General features: G+C 37.5%; 1 protein-coding gene across 1 annotated transcript in view; it reads right to left on the bottom strand.

Moving 5' to 3' along the window:
* LOC107730547 (cytosolic 5'-nucleotidase 3-like) overlaps positions 1-11806 on the bottom strand; it is a 23926-nt gene extending 12120 nt beyond the window's left edge. The window contains exons 1-5 of the mRNA XM_016541402.1: positions 11753-11806; positions 9878-9976; positions 6868-6937; positions 6365-6411; positions 5837-5922 (exon numbers count right to left, since the gene is read on the bottom strand). Coding sequence (XP_016396888.1) covers positions 5837-5922; positions 6365-6411; positions 6868-6937; positions 9878-9946 — 272 coding nt within the window. The 5' untranslated portion in view covers positions 9947-9976; positions 11753-11806. The remainder of the gene's footprint in view (positions 1-5836; positions 5923-6364; positions 6412-6867; positions 6938-9877; positions 9977-11752) is intronic.

Genomic DNA, 11806 nt, shown 5'->3' with positions numbered 1-11806 from the left:
TCGGGGGGAAATAATGAGATATTTGAATTATTTATTAATAAATTAGTGTTTTCTGAGTCCGTGTCGCAAAGATGAAGATGATGATCCTGACTCGCCATCTCCTCATTAGACGTGCCTTTAGAGAGAAGTGCATCTTTACGGATTGTGATTATGATTATAATTATAATGAAAGATTTTTTGGTTTTGATTTGTTTTATTTCGTTAAGTAGTAATTTAAAGCTTTTTATAGATATATTTGTCATGTCTGTGAGGCATGTATTCACTGAGTTTCGGTTCATTTTTGTGAAGCGCTCCTGTTCAAGACGAGACGGCAGAAAGCGCATCATGTTTTTTTTCTTTATTTTATAAAAGCACAACGTTTTGCTGACATTGTGAGTGCACACAAATAAAAGTAGACCCTTCACAGTTCCGAATGATTTATTACTCTTTACCTTTATGAGCAAAAATGACTACGTATCCACTGAAAAAAATGCAAGTGATTGCGCTGGCACCTCCATGTCCTGCAAAGCGCGCTTTAGCTTCCAGTCTCCACACAAACTATTGGATACAGCGCACATTTATCTAGGTTTAACGTTTAAACATTGTTATATGCTTGAACTGTTTTATATCTATAGATTTTATTTTAGGTAAGTCGTGATGATTTGAGAAGGCAAAATTGATCAAACATAGATCAACTCATTGTCTGCCGCTGACTGCTTGGTCGTTGCTTTAAAAAATAAAAACTTATATTTAAAGAACAAAAAATGCTCCAAACGTTTTCCTAAATTAACTTTATAAAAAAACGAAACAAAATATAATCACTTTGCCATTACATACAAAACGGAACTATTTTAATAGCGGAGCCTGAAACAGTAGTATAAGCCGTTTTGGGAGAAGGGGGAAAAAAAACGGGCTCGGGCCGGTAATTCTGATAAGCTGTCGGACACGGGCTGGGCTAGGGCCTGAGCGTCTCGGGACAGGGCTGGGCTAGGGCCTAAATTTGAGGCCCATGCGGGGCTCTTCAGCTTTCAAACTCCACACAGAAACTTGAACAGCACACATTTCTCTAGGTAAACATTAGATTGAGCGGCCATGTAAAGTTGCTGCTACTAACATATTTCAGATGATAAGCCATATTTGAGGTCGATGAATGATAGGCGAGCGTTTGGATGTCCTGCCCGATGTATTACCACATAGACCAGCCGTTAACGATGACGGAAGTGTGCAACCCATGGAAAGCAGCCGGCCCAGATAACATCCCAGTCAGGCACTCAGTGTTTGCTCGTCAGAACTGGCTGAAGTGCTGGTGGAAATCTACAATCTGTCCCTCACTCAGACCTTGATGCCGCACTAGTTTAAGACAACCACAATTGTGCCTCTTCCAAAGAAAAGCATTGTGACCTGCCTGAATGACTATAGCCCGATTGCACCCTAATTGTTATGAAGTGTTTTGAAAGGATAGTCATCGCCAACATAAAAAGGACCATTCCAGCCACCTTGGACCTATTTAAATTTGCATATCGACAAAATCCGTCCGCTGATGGTAACGCTGCAATCCACACAGCCCTCACACGTTTGGAGGGTAAGGACATGTATGTGAGAATGCTATTTATTTATTACACCTCGGCATTCAACACAATCATACCACAGAGACCACGAAAAGCTCCTCACCCTCACGCCCGTTTCACGCATACTCCGTCTGCAGTGCGTATGCGGTGTTTAAATGTGTTGCCACTTGCTTGAGCAACTTAATATACAAATATAGAAGTCAAATGCATTGAATAATACGTTGTTTATATTTATTGAGTTTAAACGTGAATATGTCTATGAAAGATTGTATTACTGTACTGTGATAAAAGAGGATCACAATGCTGAAAAAGCATTTTCAGTAACAACGTTTGGATTTGAAATCAATATAATGGATACATGTTGTTTCTGGTGTTCAGCCGTGGATCAGGAGTGGACTGCAAACGCATCCTGTGTGAAAGCACAATGAGTCCGCGCTGTTTCTGCACCGCATACGAACCACACATGGACTGCATACGCACTGCAGACGGAGTATGTGTGAAACAGGCGTCAGGCTGACACCCTTCCTATACGCAGAGTGCGCAGTTTGTGTAGGGCACCAACTCCCGGGGGGGTGAGGCACCATCCCAGTTGCTCCAAAAAAAATAAATAAAACACTTTCATTCAATATTAAAATTAACATATACATAAAAAAAAAAAAAACATGAACACACAAGTTAGGACACCCTATTGAATTCCATGGTTTTCCTTATCAGAACATAATAAAAAAAAAAACTGGCTCTTTCCAGGTCTTAAAATTTGGAAAATAAAACCTAACTAAAACCAACACATGACATCTTGCACCGTGTCATTGCTTCTAAAAAGTCAAAATGGAAAAGCCATGGGTGACAAAATTAGGACACCTTTACTGTTAACATAAGAATTAAGAGGGTAAGTAGCAGTCAGGCACTGCTAATCAAATGCCTTTGATCATCAGCAAGTGTGAGTACCTCTATAAAAGCAGATGTTTTGGCAGTTTGCTGGTCTGGAGTCTTCAGGTGTGTGTTAACACAATGCCAAGGAGGTAAGACATCAGCAATCATCTTAAAGAAGCAATTGTCGCTGCCATCAATCTGGGAAGAGTAATACGGCCATTTCCAAACAATTCAAGTCCATCACTCTACAGTGAGGAAGATTATTCACAAGTGGAAAACATTCAAAACAGACACCAATCCTCCCAGGAGTGGACATCCCAGCAAATTCACAGATTTGTTTCACAGAAATTCACAAATTCATCAGACCATGTAACGCTCAGAGAATTTGGCAGACAACCCAAGAACTTCATTGCAGGCTCCACAGGCCTCAGTTAACATGTTAAATGATCAAATTCATGACAGTACAGTTAAAAAAATATGATGGACTTGAATTGTCCATCATATTCTATCTAAAAAAACATGGCAGCACGGTTTAGTTTTGCAAAGTTGCATCCAGAATAAGTCTTCTAGAACAATGACCTTTGAACAGATGTGATTCAAGTTATTGCTGCTAAAAGTGGATCTAGGCAATTGAATCATAGGGTGTCCTAACTTTGTCACACATGGCTTTTCCCTCTTGGCTTTGTTTTTGTTAATCAAATAATGACACGGTGTGATGTGTCATGTGATATTGTTCATCGGAGGCTTTATTTCCAAATTTTAAGACTTTCCAAGGACCAGATAATTTTTTTATTATCTCCTGATACAGAAAACCATGGAATTCAATAGGGTGTCCTAACTTTTTCACACGACTGTATATAATTATAAAAAATGCATTTTACGGTGAACGCAGTAGGCAGAAGGCTAAGCACACGTGACGCGCCATTCCTGCATCCACGGCCGCGACTGACTGCAAATGATCATAATTGATGGGCAACTAAAGACATCAGTAGTCCGGCGCAGAGAAAAGAAAAAAAAAATAGCCCAAGATGAAGCCCATGCATAATTTTCAGGTAACTTACATTCATATTCCTGTTAAACTTTTTTGGCTGTTGACGTTAATAACGTGTTTTAATGTCGGTAATAATTTCACCATCAGCAACGCATCTGCCTAAAGCTGGTCGCACGCTAGAGGATTATAAGGCCGATTTGCACCCCCTAACGATCGGGGGAAGTGGCCCGATTCACGGCTTGTCACAAATGATTTTTTGTCCCAAAAATCCTCTATTGTGTGGTTTCATTACGATTATTTATCTGCTCCTGATTGAGACGGAGCGTCCCCGAACTCAAATCGTAAATATCAAAATGTTTGATATTTAGGACTCTTGATCAGGCTGCCTCTGACGTGATATCTGCGATAGCCAATGAGATCGAGCAAGCGTTGCCTACCGGATGTTGCGTGCTTCTATAGATGAAACTTGGCAGCCACAAACATGTCACGTCAGCAGAATACATCACCCATATTCTTTGTTATACTTTGTTTTTCACTGTGAAGTGCCGGGAGAGCCAGCTGACAAAGTTGATTGTCCTCTATTTGTTTTTCTTCTCTAGTCACGTTTGATCTCGCAAGTCTCCGTCAGATCTCGTGTCACTGTGAAATCGTCCCTACAATCATCAAGTGTGTGGTCTGGTCTCGCGGTCTGGTCGAATCGTCTAGTGTGCGCGTTCAGAGGCTAAAAATCTAAAGTTGAAACGGTCTTCATGTCTGTGGTCTCCCGTGGTTTTAAAATCAGTTAAGATTTGAAAATCGTCTAGTCTGCAGCCAGCTTTAATGGCTTCCATGCCTTAAAATGCATTATATAAAAACAATGAGGCAATAAAGATTAGTTAATTAATAATTATCATATGATTTCTTGGAATAACACTGTTAAAATACATAATGTAATTAAAAATAAAAATAAATAAATATATTAAATAAAAAAAAAAAAAATGTATGTACAATACATTACATATTATTACAAATGCCTGCAAAGGGCGCCAAACGTCTGTTAATTGCTGTTGTAACACTTACAGGACGATCGAATCCTTGTTTAATATTGACTAAACATTGAATTCAAATATCCACTTTAATTTTTGGCCACCTTTTTGCGATAGAAATGCTACACCCTCTATAATTTCTTCAACAAAAACACGTGGACGTCACAATCCTTCCAAAAATTAACCATGGTTTTATCGTAGTAAAACTGCTTAATTTTCTTTTGTGTGATTTCTGAATGCTTGAGACTATAAAATCAATCAGACAACTGTATTAATAAAATCATAGCCATATGTAGCCTAACTGTCTAGAGATATAATTGTAATTTATAAATAATACAATTTAATTACAATTTATTTATTTACTTTTATATTTTATTAAAAGTTCTATTTTGACCTCTATAGTAGGTGTTTTTTTCCCCCATAATATTTGAGGGATGGGGCACAACAATACAATTCTGCTTAAGGCACCAGTGGAGGAAGCGACTGTATTTCTTAAGAAGGCTAAGGAAATTTGGCATGACAACCAAAATCCTCGGCAACTTTTACAGATGTACAATTGAAAGTGTGACCACTAGTTGAATCACAGTGTGGTATGGAAGCTGCACTGTTCAAGACAGGAAAGCTCTCCAGCGTGTAATAAAAACGGCACAGTTAATTTGTGGAGAAGCCTTGCCATCACTTCAGGATATTTACAGCACCAGGGTCATCAGGAGGGCCCACAACATCATCAGGGACAATACACATCCACAACACAGTCTCTTCACACTTCTGCCATCTGAGAAATGGTAGGAGTATAAAATCAAGGACAAAAAGACTTACAAACCATTTTTATCCACAAGGCATCAGACTCCTGAACAACCCTTCAAATATTATCTCACCTCCCATTATACTAACTTGTTCGTTGCACAACGTATATTTGTATTTGTATATTTTTGTATACATTTGTGTATTTTTGTATAGTTTGTTTATATTCTATACTGTATATTTTTGTATATTTTGTGAAAGGGAGCCTTGCAAAGTAAGAATTTCATTGTGTGGTTTAAACCATGGTGTTTTTGGTTCCCTCTATTATATTTCCCGTTACATATTTTTTATAGCTAACTAACATGATACATTTCAGTAAGTGGTCTGTATCTTTCAACACTCCTTATGATGTTCATTCATGTTGATTTCAGCTCTGATCATCGGCGGTTTTAAACAATCGTTTGATGGTGCAAATAACTGCTTTTATCAGCTGATACCGATTATTGGCCGATATTTTGGTGCATTCTTACATACACTTTCAACCCGTATAACAAACAATGGTCAGACTTGGACCCTCACGGGAATCACATGCATCATAGGCTCACCTTCTGTTTGTTGTTGAGAGATAAGTTGTGCAATGAGTAGCTGTATCTCACCATTCAACCATGAGTGGTAACTTCTCTTCTACTGAGCGTGTGGAATCGATCTCTATAGGGTAGTAAGTGTCCAGAAGATTCTTCAGCTGCAGAAAAACAATCCTCAAAAATGTCACTGGTCATCAAAAAGAAATCTATACAGTGCTAAGTTAAGGTAAGATATGTCTGTAAAACCTGCACACAGAATAAATGATCAGTGTTTGTGATAAAACAGCATTTTAAGACAACTAGGGATTGCATGAAACTTCTGCTTCAGAAAAGAAATGAACAGAAATAAAACAGACAAGGTAACAGAAGTATGATCTGTAGTTTTCACAAAAGCCCTGGAACTGACAAATAAACAGGAATATTTTGGTACAGGTAACAGAAAAAATAACACACATTGTTCGTTTACTCAAAGTGGTTGAAAATCTGTGAATTTCACATCAAACACATAACAGTGTAACATCTATAGTTGCACAGAGAGTTCTGAGTCTAAACTAAATGTAAGCTTAACATATTCATTAGGGAAAACACTTGCTTTCTCACCTTGGCTTTGCAGTCTTCACTGATCAGTTTGCTGTTGTCCAGAATATCTGAAAGCATACAATTTATTACTCATTTTAACAACACAAGAGAAAGCACACAAGATAAACTCTTCTGACACGGATTCATTTTCTGTAGGTTATTTACAGCTTTCAGTGTTCAACGGCATTAATTTTAGGTCAGATTTACATATTTATGTTAATAGAGAAAACTCGTTAAACTCTTACAACCTTAATCTAGCATTCTGTGCTTTTGTACACATTTTCAAAATCAACTAAACAAAAACATCTGATTAAAGACACCTGTCTGAATGTCTATGGATGTAAAGATTTTAAATGATTGAAGATGCAGCATTACACAGATAGTTTTACTGTGCAGACAGTCTAACAGCTAAACACCCAGCATGCTGTCAACACACACAAAAAAAACTACTTAACCTCACTAACTGACTGGTGGACAACTAGCTCAGCAAAACTAAAGGCAATATTAGTGATTGTTGTACTTACTATGGGATGTAGGACAGCGTTTGCCATTGTAGGCGAACCTGGTGAGAGTCATGTCAAAATCTGAGATTACCTACAACATAAACAACAAAAATCCTTCAAATACCCAAGTCATTAAAACATCCAAGCCTTGTATTCAAAAGAAAACACAGAAAAAACATCTAATATCTGCATTGTGAGAAATCAGTTCAAACTCTACCAAACCTAGAAAGATGTACCGTTTTACGGTCTTTACACAGTAAAGTTGAAGTAGTTTACATTAAATTCATATTCATTCAATTAGAGTAAAAACCCAATAAAAACCCAGTAAAAAAGCCCAGGTTATGCAAAAAATGCATTAGCATAATTTCAATAATATCTATCATTATTTGTTTCTGTTCTATTTTATTACTGATTCCACATTTTGATGAATACTGATGAATATTTGAAAATGAATATTTCATTTGTCATACTGCCATCTAGTGGTTATTCAATTCATGCAGTGTGCAGTCCAGAGGACATGGGCTCATATAGGGTCCATCATTTTCTTTTCTTTTACACTTTTCCTGAGATACTGTTCGCCTGTAAGCAATATAGAGTTCATAGCTTTCACTTCAAGTACACTTTTATTCAACAAAGCATGGAAATCAATGTAGAAAAATGTTATAAAGAGAAATGCCATCAAATTATATTTCTGGGGCTCATGTTGTTCATAAATGGCACATTAATCACAGAATCAATGAAAACTTCAGGTGGTCACATACTCGTAACTTTCTGATATTCTCTTGAGGAAGGCTTTAGTGAATACAGGCAAACCGCAAAGCAGCACGACTGCTGTAAATGAAGTTAGTGGTGCAATTAATGACTGAGCAGGTTATGAATTATACCAGTTTCTCCCGTAAATATTTCGTAAATATAAACTGACCTGCCTTCAAATTATATCTCATTTGTGATCACTGTTGTGCAAACTGCATTTATGTATGCTTTTATGCATTTATGCGAAAGGAAGGAAAATGAAAAGAATTGAACTTCCTTTAAATTAAACGAAAGAACAGCTATGTCTTGATACATTTATTGGAGACCCATTTCCAAAGTTATCTTTGCAGAGAAACACGTTAAAAGACAATTTAAGGCCCTAACCCCAGCAAAACTGTCCCAGGTGTACTCGATGGGTTGGATTTGTCCTGGGGCCCGTTCTTCGTACCTCGCTTAATACATCTGAGATGATTTGAAATGAGTGTTGTAGGTTTGTGTTTTGCTGGCCAACTCTCCCAATTTTCTGCTACTTTACATACCCATTTCTTGAGGCTTTTTGTCAAATCTGAGGTGTGAATGACAAGTGCTAAAACAGGCTTGACACTTTCAGGAGAAATCATTACCTGTAGTGTGCTAGGTCCAGCATTTCTCATGGATGTTAATATCTGCTCCACCCTCTTGGGGTCCCTCATGTTCACTGAACTTTTTGATAATACAGGAATCTGAGAGAAAAAAACAAAACAAAAAACACACCAAGCCATCTATGAATGTTTTACTCCAAGTTTAATGTGTTTTACAAGTATACAGTACAGAGTCGAGCCGTTTTATTGTTGTTAAAGGATCAAATAAATTTGCAGGTTTTGTTTTCTACAATGGATTTTAGGTAAATATCATTGATAATAATAATGCAGGGGGACAATAGAAAACAGTCAGTTTTTCAGCTTAAGCCGGTTCTTTGATGATTCAGTGATGTCATCCAGCTCAGTTCAGTCCTCTTCAAATAGTGTCTGTGCTGTCAAGTCAACAATACTGGCAGAAATTAAGTGCCCCCAAGCAAAACCAGACCTTTTTGCAAACCTGTTCGTCAAATTAGATCAAAAGTATGATTTATTCAACATAATTAGTTTAACTAGTTTAATTTTAAAGGGGAGAAAAATAAAAAAATTCTCAGATAGATACAGTACATGTTAATCAGTGGCGGAGCCAGACCCCTGACATCTGATCGGCCACCCCAATATTTGATATGCTACTATTTGATGTTCTTTGTTTAATTGCACTGAAAGAAGCGTTTATTTTAGCCTTGAACTCAAGGATGCGACGCGTCTGGTGTTCTGCATCACGCTTGATCTCGTCTGTTTCCAGCCGCTCGCGCCACACGTTCACTTTCTTACGGAGTGAAAAACATCGCAGAGCAGAGAGGACACAGACAGCGAATTTCAAGAGAATTTCAAACGATAAACAAACAAGAATTTCAAACGATAAATCCAGTTAGCATGAAATAATCATCGAATGCACATCCCATCCATGTTAAAAGATACACTACAACTTAATGTATAGCGTCTCATGTAATCACTCAAAAATCGCGTTAAGACAGCACAGCAGCTATAAAACATTGTCACATAACTGCAGAAAATCCATGCAGTGCCCATAAACTACCGAGAAAAATGTGTACTAGAGAGAATTTTGCAAAAATTATGTTTATTATATTTACTCATATAATTGCTTTTTATTATAATTATAATGTAAAAATATAACGTTATTATAAAAAAATGGTATAATATTTGTATACAAATCAGCTGTTACTTTTAACCTCAACAATAGGGTTCCCTGCATTGTTTAGTTTAGAAAAACAGAGAAAAAATGACATACTTAATCGCAAGCTTGTCAATTATTCCTGAATAATTCTCACTCCAGGCTGAACTCAGAACTTCCTTTAAATTAAACGAAAGAACAGCTATGTCTTGATACATTTATTGGAGACCCATTTCCAAAGTTATCTTTGCAGAGAAACACGTTAAAAGACAATTTAAGGCCCTAACCCCAGCAAAACTGTCCCAGGTGTACTCGATGGGTTGGATTTGTCCTGGGGCCCGTTCTTCGTACCTCGCTTAATACATCTGAGATGATTTGAAATGAGTGTTGTAGGTTTGTGTTTTGCTGGTCAACTCTCCCAATTTTCTGCTACTTTACATACCCATTTCTTGAGGCTTTTTGTCAAATCTGAGGTGTGAATGACAAGTGCTAAAACAGGCTTGACACTTTCAGGAGAAATCATTACCTGTAGTGTGCTAGGTCCAGCATTTCTCATGGATGTTAATATCTGCTCCACCCTCTTGGGGTCCCTCATGTTCACTGAACTTTTTGATAATACAGGAATCTGAGAGAAAAAAACAAAACAAAAAACACACCAAGCCATCTATGAATGTTTTACTCCAAGTTTAATGTGTTTTACAAGTATACAGTACAGAGTCGAGCCGTTTTATTGTTGTTAAAGGATCAAATAAATTTGCAGGTTTTGTTTTCTACAATGGATTTTAGGTAAATATCATTGATAATAATAATGCAGGGGGACAATAGAAAACAGTCAGTTTTTCAGCTTAAGCCGGTTCTTTGATGATTCAGTGATGTCATCCAGCTCAGTTCAGTCCTCTTCAAATAGTGTCTGTGCTGTCAAGTCAACAATACTGGCAGAAATTAAGTGCCCCCAAGCAAAACCAGACCTTTTTGCAAACCTGTTCGTCAAATTAGATCAAAAGTATGATTTATTCAACATAATTAGTTTAACTAGTTTAATTTTAAAGGGGAGAAAAATAAAAAAATTCTCAGATAGATACAGTACATGTTAATCAGTGGCGGAGCCAGACCCCTGACATCTGATCGGCCACCCCAATATTTGATATGCTACTATTTGATGTTCTTTGTTTAATTGCACTGAAAGAAGCGTTTATTTTAGCCTTGAACTCAAGGATGCGACGCGTCTGGTGTTCTGCATCACGCTTGATCTCGTCTGTTTCCAGCCGCTCGCGCCACACGTTCACTTTCTTACGGAGTGAAAAACATCGCAGAGCAGAGAGGACACAGACAGCGAATTTCAAGAGAATTTCAAACGATAAACAAACAAGAATTTCAAACGATAAATCCAGTTAGCATGAAATAATCATCGAATGCACATCCCATCCATGTTAAAAGATACACTACAACTTAATGTATAGCGTCTCATGTAATCACTCAAAAATCGCGTTAAGACAGCACAGCAGCTATAAAACATTGTCACATAACTGCAGAAAATCCATGCAGTGCCCATAAACTACCGAGAAAAATGTGTACTAGAGAGAATTTTGCAAAAATTATGTTTATTATATTTACTCATATAATTGCTTTTTATTATAATTATAATGTAAAAATATAACGTTATTATAAAAAAATGGTATAATATTTGTATACAAATCAGCTGTTACTTTTAACCTCAACAATAGGGTTCCCTGCATTGTTTAGTTTAGAAAAACAGAGAAAAAATGACATACTTAATCGCAAGCTTGTCAATTATTCCTGAATAATTCTCACTCCAGGCTGAACTCAAAAGTTGTCAGCCCTGTTTGAAGTAAGTTGAAGTTTTAGGTTTCCTGAACAGCATTTACAAACTTCACTGTAGCCTACAAGGTAGTGTAGTCTTTTGCTCCAACCACTGGTTAAATAAGAGAAATAAGTTAAGGCTGATGATACACGGGGCAACTTTTTGAGCAATGTTGCCGTCAACGAGCAACCAGGTGAGACACAGGGCTCACGGCCGATCTCAATTATCCAGATAGAAATCTGTTACCTATTCCTAATGGGAAAGTGCCCAAGCAACATTGCTCCAAAAGTTGCCCCGTGTATCATCAGCCTAACATGTGAAGTTACGGTATGTTTAACTAATGTGGGGTAATGTGAAGTATGCAATCATAGGATTTATTCACGCTTTTTTACGCCAGGTTGGGGTAATACACAGATTTTCTGTCATGGTCTACGGACCCCCTGAATTAGCCTTGACCGCCCCTCTATCGTCAGACATAGACCACTCAGTAATATTACACTGGGGCTCATGTTGTTCATAAATGGCACATTAATCACAGAATCAATGAAAACTTCAGGTGGTCACATACTCGTAACTTTCTGATATTCTCTTGAGGAAGGCTTTAGTGAATACAGGCAAACCGCAAAGCAGCAC

This window comes from Sinocyclocheilus rhinocerous, unplaced genomic scaffold (assembly GCF_001515625.1).
Source record: "Sinocyclocheilus rhinocerous isolate Xijiao unplaced genomic scaffold, SAMN03320098_v1.1 scaffold3354, whole genome shotgun sequence".
In the NCBI taxonomy this organism is placed as follows: domain Eukaryota; kingdom Metazoa; phylum Chordata; class Actinopteri; order Cypriniformes; family Cyprinidae; genus Sinocyclocheilus; species Sinocyclocheilus rhinocerous.
The sequence above is the reverse complement of the archived record's forward strand: the minus strand, read 5'-3'. Positions and strand labels throughout refer to the sequence as shown.